The following is a 10,021-nucleotide window of genomic DNA, read 5'->3' as shown; positions in this document are numbered from 1 at the left end:
AGCCGGCACACGGGGAGCGGAGGGGCGGGAACTAGAACTCACCTGTGCATGCTCGTCTGTACTTGGCAAGCTTGCGTATGTACTTGTGATTAAATGCCTGGGAGTCCTCATCTCCAACATTTCCAGTGATGTCATTACTACGGCATGTTGGTGCTTCCCATTTTGAGCATGTGACAATCCTATGAGAAGCTGAGGAAAGATTTTATCAACCCCGTTCTCGTGCTCCCTATTAATTAGATATTATTTTTATAAATGAATATCAAGTAAAGTAATTGCTATACTTAAAAAGGAATTAAAGTGAGTAGTATATTAAACAGTACTTTAAAATTATTCCTTTGGTGGCGTGCATCTTAAGGTAGGGTTTAAGTTAAAAAATAAAATATTACACATTACAAATTGCTAAGCTATTATTTATATCAAGGGCAATTGCCATTGATAAGCTGAACTTTCTAAGAGATAAAGATGTATAAGGTGTGAATTGTAGCATCAACCTAAGTTTTTGAGAGTTCATTTCCTCCCATATTTATGTGGTTTTTTGATTCAAAAGAATTGTGTTTATCAGCTTATTAATTCACTAAATATTTGCTGAGCTCTTACTGTATTCTGTTCTCAATGTTTTAGTTTATTAAGAGAACTAAAATTCAGTTCCTGTTTCTTAATTTGGATCGTGAATCGCTCTGAGAGTTTCGCGAGCATGCTCTCTTTTTGGCCCTGCCTATGGAGATTCTTATTTAGTAGGCATAGGATGGGACCTAGGAGAGTGTCTAATTTTAAAAGCTCCACAAATGATTCTGATGGGCAATCCTGGTGGAAAACCATGAAAATCACCTTATGACCAACCTGTTTCATAGTGTTTCTAAGACCGCTGGCACGGAGCGGTATGAGGGCACAATTTTTCTTCCTGATAACTGTCTCCGAAGGGCAGTTCATATCCTGAGAGTTATCTGGCTTCATTTACTAACGTTTGGATTTGAGCTCTGGTACTTGTGGCTCTACTTTTAAACATATTAACTTGGTGTAATTAGTTCTATAATTTGCCTATCTTCTTTGTAAATATTACTGTACCTTTTGGGTTTTGAGCTTCAGGAGTGCCCCTAGCATGGAGTTCCAGAATATGATAAGTAACTACATGCTGTTATCCTTATTCTTTATGATTTTGTAGGTGCTCATTTGAAAAAAGGAAATTTCTGCTCCCTGCCCCACTTCTCTCCCAACAGAGAGATGCTTCATGTTGGTATTAGTGAATAACAGGAATTTGTGATCGCCTTATAAAGTAGAATTTTATTGCTATGAAGCTGACAGAGATACCCCTGTCTTGCCTACAATTCTAAAGTACAGTTTTTGGGGTGATTGATTGTGCCTTATCTGAATAAAGTTACATGACCTCTCCATTTCTTTTCTCAAAGGATTTTGACTTTATAGAAAGGGATGGGAATTAGGTGACCTTGGCTCTGTGTCTACCTCTGCAAAGCACAAGGTTGGATCATTTCCTTAAGTTACCTGTGTGCTGGGTAATTAATCTGTCATGAGACAATAATAAAAAAACCAGCCCAATTCTTGAAGTTTTTAGGAAAATAAAGTGAGGTAGCATGTTAATGCTTTGGTGGGGCACACAGTTTTAAAGTTTGACACTAGTGACGCTAAACTCTAGTTCTCCTCCCCCAGATAATCTGATAGTGGAGGAAGCAGTGCAGGAGCTGAATTCCTTCCTCGCACAAGAGAATATGAGGCTGCAGGAGCTGACAGACCTCCTTCAGGAGAAGCATCACACCATGTCTCAGGAGGTACTTGACCAGACAGGTCTTACTCTAGAAAGCCTGTTTTTATATTGAAGAGCAAGCAGGACAGACTAAAGCAGCCAGCTCGGAGAAGTCGGAATCTGAGCAAAGGTTAAAGGAAGAATATCATTGAGTATTTCTCCTTGATCAGGACTCTGTTTCAACAGACATTTTAGGATTTTAGTTTTAAGCAAATAATACTGTCATATGGGGTTTTGCGAAAGAACACACTAAAACCCCAAATAATGAATTATCCCCAATATAAAAGACCATGTATAGCGTTACTGCGGAATGGTTGGTAGAAATTCACCTGAGGATATGATAGTAGGAACTACTGTGTGGATAATGGCCTAGAAACTTGAGGAATGTAGATTTTCAGTCCAAATTTGGACAGAAATCGTACTATGACCAAACCATGTCAAGATTTGGGATTTGTTTATTTATATAAAATGATTGCGATAAAGTGATGATAGGCCTTACAAGACTCTTCTGACACTCTTGATTATCATTTTGGTTTAGTTCAAAGGCTATCCCAACTCTTATGCTTATTAGTAAGTTAATAGTTACCACTTACTTAGTGCCTAGCACTTAAGGCACTTTATGAATATTATCTCTAATGGGCACAAAAACCCATCTTACTGCTAAGGGTACACATTCAGAGAGGTTGGTGACTGGTCTGAGGGCACACAGCCAGCAGGTGACTGAACTCTGGTTTGGATGTCGGTCTGTTTAACCTCAAATCCTGTGTTCTTCTTTGACCCTTGTTTCCTAAGCTCCAGGGCCAAGGTCCATGCTGGGCTGATTGCGTGAGAATCATCTGGGACGTTCACTAATACGTATGGATTCTCATCAACCTTCAAAGGAGTTAAGAGTATAGCAGTGCTTATAAATATATTAGAGTGTAGTAAAAAAGCAGAATAACTTTTTTGTCATGTTTTAAGACATAAACCAGGCACTGCCAAGATGAAAAAGTTCTTTTTCTTCCAGGCCTCTCCCAAATCTCACTTAGCATTACTAACGTGGAGAGAGGCATTGTTTTGCTCAGCTGAGCTGATGTCCAAGGTGGCGCTTGTTGCTGGCTGTTGATGCTACCTGTCAGCTGGGAGCTCAGCTTAGTTGTTCACTGGAATACCTGCACGTTACCTCTCCCACATGACACTGTCAGGGTAGTTAGACTTCTTACATGGCAGCTGGCTTCTTTCCGAGATTGAGTGTCCCAAGAACATCCATCAGGCAGAACCATCAAGGCCTTTCAGACGTAGCCTCGAAGTTATGAAGCATTATTTCCACAGAATCACTAAAGTTGACCCAGATTCAAGAGGGGACAGTGACTCCACATCTTGATGGGAGGACTATCAAAGAATTTGGGGGCCATATTTTAAAACCAACACAAAATGTATGTATAGATAATTGTGAACATTAACAGCTTTGTGATTAAAGTATTAAACAACATTAGCTGGTGCATAGCTCCAAAATAAACAGAGAACAACAAAGGTTTTTGTTTATAATGTCTGATACCAGAATGTCATGGGGTCAGCTTAAAAAAGAAAATGGAAGTTTTCCTTTGTTCTCTTTGGATTATCATTTGTGGAAATGTGGGAAGGGAAAATTGGGGGTAAAGATAGCTATTTTTTCTGAATATATATTTTAATTTTTGTCTCCTAAAACCTTTGGTAAAATCAAGGATGTTATCTTTTATCTCTTAAAAAACACATTTTCTGATGGGTTTATTTGACTATTAGAGATAATATTCATAAAGTGCCAAAGTGCTAAGCACTAAGTAAATGGTAACTATGAACTGTCTAAGGAAATGGTGCTTCTCAGAGGTGGAAAAATTGTTGAATCTTAGGTGGTCTTCTCCTTGCATAAGCATTCTTTAGACTTCTATGGTTTTCATAATTGCAGAACTGTTAAAAGAACCTGTAATTTCATTTTTATACTCTTGCATTGGGAAGAAGGTATTGATGTAGGCATTTTTTTCTAACTTGGTTTTTTGTCTTTTTTTGTTTTTTTTTTGCTATATTCTTCTGAATGCTTGTCTTTGGGATGCAGTTCTCCAAGTTGCAGGGTAAAGTGGAGACAGCTGAGTCACGAGTGTCTGTCCTGGAGTCCATGATTGATGACCTGCAGTGGGATATTGACAAAATTCGAAAGAGGGAACAGCGACTCAACCGACACTTAGCAGAAGTCCTAGAGCGGGCAAGTGCTGTTTTATTCATAGTTTGGAGCTAGAGTCATTTTGCGGAGTCTACTTAGAAAGGATGGACTTGGGTAGCAGTACTTGGGGACAAATGGACTCCTTCAAAAGTACTTTGGTTATCAGACTGAAATCTTAGTGTCTCTCTAAAGAATCTTTGTCTTTTCTGTAGGTAAATTCAAAAGGTTACAAGGTTTATGGAGCGGGGAGCAGTCTCTACGGCGGCACAATCACTATCAATGCTCGGAAGGTAAAATCAATGGGTCGCTCAGGAGACATACTTTGACCTGACATCAGGTGTTGAACTAGGTACCTAGGATTGTGTTCACAAGTGGCAAGGTGGGGTTTCGCTAAAAGAGTGGATCAGTGAAGATGGAAGCTTAGCCATGGGAATGACTTAACAATTCCTGTTCTTTATTCTCATTTGTCTAAGTTTCTGCTTCTCTCCAGTTTGAGGAAATGAATGCAGAGCTTGAGGAGAACAAAGAGTTGGCTCAGAACCGTCACTGTGAGCTGGAGAAACTTCGGCAAGACTTTGAGGAGGTCACTACGCAAAATGAAAAGCTAAAGGTAGGAGGGACGTATCTCTGACGGGGGGTTAAGGGAAATGTTTTGCTGACCAGCTCACATACATACTTGTGAACCCTCATAATTTATGAGGGAAAAGAAAAATGTAAGTTTTGTTAGTCTATCTATTTATTTACTGATGTATTTACTTATATGTTTGTACCCTGCCTTGTTCTGCAAAAGATTGAAAGCAACCTACAAAGATATATAGACTGAATCAAGATGCTGTAACTTAGGAATTGTTGAGAAAAATGAGGAGTAGGGTAAACTAGGGTGAGGATCTAAAGTGAATTTTAAAAATGGGGCTTGTCTGTACACGCGCGCACACGCATATGCACATGCACTGTAGCAGGATAGGCCATTCACGTGTCAGTAATTGCCAGATGGGGGCCACAGAATTTGGCTCTGCAGTTTCTAGCTGCCAAAACAGAGGAAAGAAACATAGTCACTGATCCTGGTTTTCAAACCTGCGCTTTAGAATAGTCCCTCCCCAGGTTCTTAGTGGGGGAAGAAAGTAGATTCTGCAAGTATTCCATCCCTCTTTCAACCACAGCCACCTGTCTTTTGTAATTTGATTTATTTCTAGGTAAATATATAAATAAAGATGTTTGAACTGAAAAAACAAAACAAAAACAAAAACCTGAGTTAAATCAACTGAAGTGTTTGGGTAATTAAACAGTTGCTTAGGAGAAGCATAACTATTTTTGATGTAATGTCAAAAGTATTTTTCTCTGTGACTGTTAATAAAGAGAATAAGTTAGTGACGGGGATCCTCAACTATGTTTCTAAAATAAGCATCCTGACAAATTTCATAGTGCTCATCTCTGTCCCTAGGCCTGACAAACTTCATAGGGCTCTCCTAGATCCTTGGGTCTAGGTTGACATAACGTAAAACACCTAGCAACTAAAACAATTCTTGGGTGGAAAAATACAGGTGTTAGGGACCACTTCTTGGATGATCTAATTTAATTTGGGATCGATTTTTACATAACTAGAGGAATAGGTAGATCTACTTCATAATCTTCATGCAGCTTTTCTCAATTGCACAGGACATCAGTGAGCGTAAGATTTTATTTCCTGTCTAGCGTCTAGGGTACAGACGCTAGATTCTGCTTCTGACTTCTCTTCGGGCCTCCTAAGGTGGAACTGCGGAGCGCAGTGGAGGAAGTGGTGAAGGAGACCCCGGAATATCGCTGCATGCAGTCCCAGTTCTCTGTCCTGTACAACGAGAGCCTACAGTTGAAGGCGCATTTGGATGAGGCTCGGACCCTGCTTCATGGCACCAGGGGAACCCACCAGCGCCAGGTTGAGCTCATTGAGGTAACAGCCTGGCTTTATCTTGTATTAAGCTTTCCTGCCTCATACGTTTTATAGTTGTATTCTCTCATGTGTTAATCTCTTCTTCATTCAGCAAACATTTATAGAACGGCTGTAGGTCTTGACTCTGGTAGATGGTGGGCACCCTGCCGTCAAGGATCATACAGTCTAGGGGGGAACTAATATCCACTAGGATGCTGTGTGGTACAGTAGAGGCATACCCCAAAGGTGCAGAGAGAAAGGGACAGAGCATCTTACTTGACTGTGTAACCTTCCTGGGCCCACTTTTCAAAGTGAAGTATGAATCGTAAGGATAAATACAAGTTTACTGGTAGATAGAAACAGGACCAGGACATTCCCGACAGTGAGAATGACAGATATAAAAACAGGTTAGTATGGCTGGAGCCTTATGTGCATGGGGGAGGATAGTGGGTAGAAGCTGCTTACAAGCCATTGTAGCATATAATGCATATGTTATGATTTTTTTTAAGGCAAATCTTCTATTCAGATGTTCACTTCTGTATCTTCTGTAGTCCTTAAGTTAATGTTTATAATAGTTGGCCTTTTGCTATATGTCTGCCAAATGAATTGAATTTATCTTACTTTACATATGTTTATATGCTTGCTGTTTTATTGTCTAGTTCTCCAACTAAATTGTAACATTCTCAGAGTTAGGAGCCATTTTGTTTATTTATTTCGTATCCTGCTGATTATCAAATGAGTGTTTTGTAGCTGTTTGGTGCTCATTAACTATTGATTGCATTAGGAATTTTCAGAGTAATCCCTCTTGATAGTTTTTTTTTTTTCTTAGCTCCTTACAGATCATATTTAGGAAACATGTAATAGAATATGATGGTATTTCCACGTTTTAATAAGAATTTTTGATTGGCTCCTTTTTCTGTGTGTAGCGCGATGAAGTCAGCCTTCATAAGAAGCTGAGGACCGAAGTCATCCAGCTGGAAGATACACTGGCCCAGGTCCGCAAGGAATATGAAATGCTGAGGATCGAGTTTGAGCAGACGCTTGCTGCCAATGAACAAGCAGGTACACTTATCCTTGCTGCTTCTTGCAGTTTGCCTGCTGCCCATGCCTGTCTTGGATGACACAGCATGTTCCCAGGATTTGTTAGTACTAGCTGGAGCTCGAAGTCCTAAAGAACCTTACATCAAATCCTGTATAATTCATTCTGATTCACAGCCCGAGTGTTTTTTACTTCAGTCGGTCAGTTCTGTTTCCATCCTCTGAGAAGGACCCTTTCTTTCAGCGGTTCTTCCACTTTCTCAGAGCTCCCTGGTGTGTTCTGTACTCCCCCCGTGCCTTTGCTCTTATCACAGTTGTTGATAACCCGCTGCTGCTGTATTTCAGGCCCCATAAACCGGGAGATGCGCCACCTTATCAGTAGCCTCCAGAATCACAACCACCAGCTGAAAGGGGAGGTCCTGAGGTATAAGCGGAAACTGCGAGAAGCCCAATCTGATCTGAACAAGGTAACCGGGAGGAGCAGAATAAGTATCGCTTGCTACTCAGTGTGTGAACTGTTCTCGAGTGAGGAAAGCAGCATGGCTGCCCTAACTGATACAGTTCTTTCCTTCCTTTGTCCCCGCAGACACGCCTGCGCAGTGGCAGTGCCCTCCTGCAGTCTCAGTCTAGCACTGAGGACCCTAAGGACGAGCCCGTGGAGGTCAAACAAGACCTCGAGGACGTACCCGCCCAGGCCTCTGCATCGAAGGCCTCTCAGGAGGAAGCCAACGAAATGAAGTCCAAGCGAGATGAGGAAGAGCGAGAGCGAGAAAGGAGGGAGAAAGAGAGGGAGCGAGAAAGAGAGCGGGAGAAGGAAAAGGAGAGAGAGCGAGAGAAGCAGAAACTGAAAGAGTCAGAAAAAGAAAGAGATTCTGCAAAGGATAAAGAGAAAGGGAAACATGACGATGGGAGGAAAAAGGAAGCAGAAATTATCAAACAACTGAAGATTGAACTCAAGTAAGAGCAGTGTTTAGAGTAACTTTCTGACTCAAAAACTAAGGTTGGGACATCTTATATGAAATGTTCTGTTGTTGGCCTTGATAATTTATTATTTTGAGTATAACTAAATGCACAGTTAATGTGGTCTCCGTTCTTGATCAAGTGTGCAGCCAAAATGGCCTGCATGGCTGTAGTGTAGTCCTATTCAGTGGTCACGTCTCAGTAAGCCCTGTGCTTGTGGCCTTATTTTTCATGAATCCAAATTAAGGAGAGAGGTCTCACATTGGAAGTGACACTTGTGAGAATTATTGGAATTAACTACTGGCGGATTGCTGGTGTTAATGTAATTTAAATTAAGAGTGTGTAGCACTGTAATTTGAACAATATTGATCTGTTTGCCTGGCAGTTAATTAGTTTGCGTATGTATCAGATCATTTCAAGAGATTTCTTAGGAGGTTTACTCCTACAGGCATTAAAGCATTAAGACAGACCTTTAAGTCAGTAACACAGTGTTGTAACCTCACACATCGCCCCTTCTCTTCCTGTGTAACCAGAATCTTCTCTGGCAGAACGGTTACTTCTTGCCCTGCTCTGGTCATAGCTGAGTCTCAGTGATGTTTGGATTTGAGGGACCACCATGCTCAAAACGTTTGAACTTCTTTGGTATATAAAAGTATAGTTAAGAAGTTTGTTAATTTAGTAAGAGATAAAATTTTAGTCTTCAGCTGATGGTTAATCAATGATCAAACCTAGGATTAGCAGTATACTTAAAACTTTCAATTTTCTCCTTTTCCTCCCTTTCTCTTGATTTCTTTCTTTAAGGCAAATATTTTTCAAGTATGGTATCAGAATCATCTGGGTGACTTATTTAAAAAACATTCCTGGACCCCACCCCAGACCTACTGAGTCTCAGTTTCTACCAGTGGGGCTCCAGAAATTTGCCTATTTAATAAGGGCCTCAGATGTTTACTTTATAGCTTGAGAACTAGGTCTGAAGGGAGAACTGATTGCTTTATACAGCTTACTTTTCTGAGAAGTACTTTCTGAGAAGTCTCTTGATACTCTGGGCAAGTTTTGTCTTTTAAATGTGTGATGTAAAGCTTAGACAGAACTGTTGTAAAATACTGTGCTGAATTTGAAATTCCCTTGCTCTGATGCCCTTTGTTTTCTCATTACGCCATTCCCCTTCCTCTACCACCCTCATCATAGGAAGGTACAGGAGAGCCAAAAGGAGATGAAACTATTGCTAGATATGTACCGCTCTGCCCCAAAGGAACAAAGGGACAAAGTTCAGCTAATGGCAGCTGAGAAGAAGTCGAAGGCAGAGGTAATCTAGTCTGCCATTACCTGTTGTTTGGAATAAAATCTTCATTTGTGGGATTTCCCTTCACACTTCTGAAGGATAGAGTTTCTTTCTTTACCTTTAAAGTTAGTGTTTAAAACTCAGCAACATTTCCTGTCCTTTCAAAGGCCATCTAAAATAGAGATGTCCAAATTCTCTATTAGTTGGTAACATATGTCAGAATATACTTTACTAGGAATAGGAGTAGGCTTTTCAAACTTTTTATCCCCCTTACACCATATAAATCATTGTTATGATTCTCTTTTTCTGATTACTTTTGTCTTAAAATTTGGGGGCCTAGAGAAAAAAAAGGGTGAGAACTATGCTAAAGAAACATACATGTGCATTCCTTAAAAAATATTGCTGATAGAAGCATGTCCTTTTGGAATGGAGTGATGTTAAAACAGATTTGTGATGTAGTGTACCAGTATATCCTTTCATAATTTTGTAAAGGTTCTTTTCATGTTATGAGCCCTCCATCTGTGCACAGTATTAATTGATTTTTGAAATTGTATTATAGCCTTTTGTTTGTGTGATTCCTTTCCTCCTATAGTTGGAAGAGCTAAGGCAAAGACTGAAAGAACTAGAGGATAAGGAGAAAAAAGAGAACAAGAAAATGGCAGATGAGGATGCCTTGAGGAAGATCCGGGCGGTCGAGGAGCAGATAGAATACTTACAGAAGAAGCTGGCCATGGCCAAGCAGGTGAGCACACTTGCTTTAATTAGCTTTTAAAGAAACGTTACTGGATAGGTAAGTTATTGACAGTGAAACTTGCTCTTTCATTCTAGTCTTTTTTAAAAATATTTTTTCTCCTATATATATGTTTGTTTTTACATTGAAGTTTTTCATCTTTTAATTAT

General features: G+C 40.0%; 1 protein-coding gene across 1 annotated transcript in view; it reads left to right on the top strand.

Annotated features, from left to right (window-relative positions):
- Positions 1-10,021, top strand: part of RNF20 (ring finger protein 20) — a 40,342-nt gene that overhangs the window by 14,042 nt on the left and 16,279 nt on the right. Inside the window, exons 3-12 of the mRNA XM_019665743.1 lie at positions 1,636-1,784; positions 3,831-3,977; positions 4,148-4,225; positions 4,426-4,545; positions 5,683-5,862; positions 6,768-6,903; positions 7,225-7,346; positions 7,466-7,836; positions 9,028-9,145; positions 9,714-9,863. Coding sequence (XP_019521288.1) covers positions 1,636-1,784; positions 3,831-3,977; positions 4,148-4,225; positions 4,426-4,545; positions 5,683-5,862; positions 6,768-6,903; positions 7,225-7,346; positions 7,466-7,836; positions 9,028-9,145; positions 9,714-9,863 — 1,571 coding nt within the window. The remainder of the gene's footprint in view (positions 1-1,635; positions 1,785-3,830; positions 3,978-4,147; positions 4,226-4,425; positions 4,546-5,682; positions 5,863-6,767; positions 6,904-7,224; positions 7,347-7,465; positions 7,837-9,027; positions 9,146-9,713; positions 9,864-10,021) is intronic.

This window comes from Hipposideros armiger, unplaced genomic scaffold (genome assembly GCF_001890085.2).
Source record: "Hipposideros armiger isolate ML-2016 unplaced genomic scaffold, ASM189008v1 scaffold_451, whole genome shotgun sequence".
Classification (NCBI taxonomy): Eukaryota; Metazoa; Chordata; class Mammalia; order Chiroptera; family Hipposideridae; genus Hipposideros; species Hipposideros armiger.
This window is presented reverse-complemented; position numbering and strand designations above follow the sequence as displayed.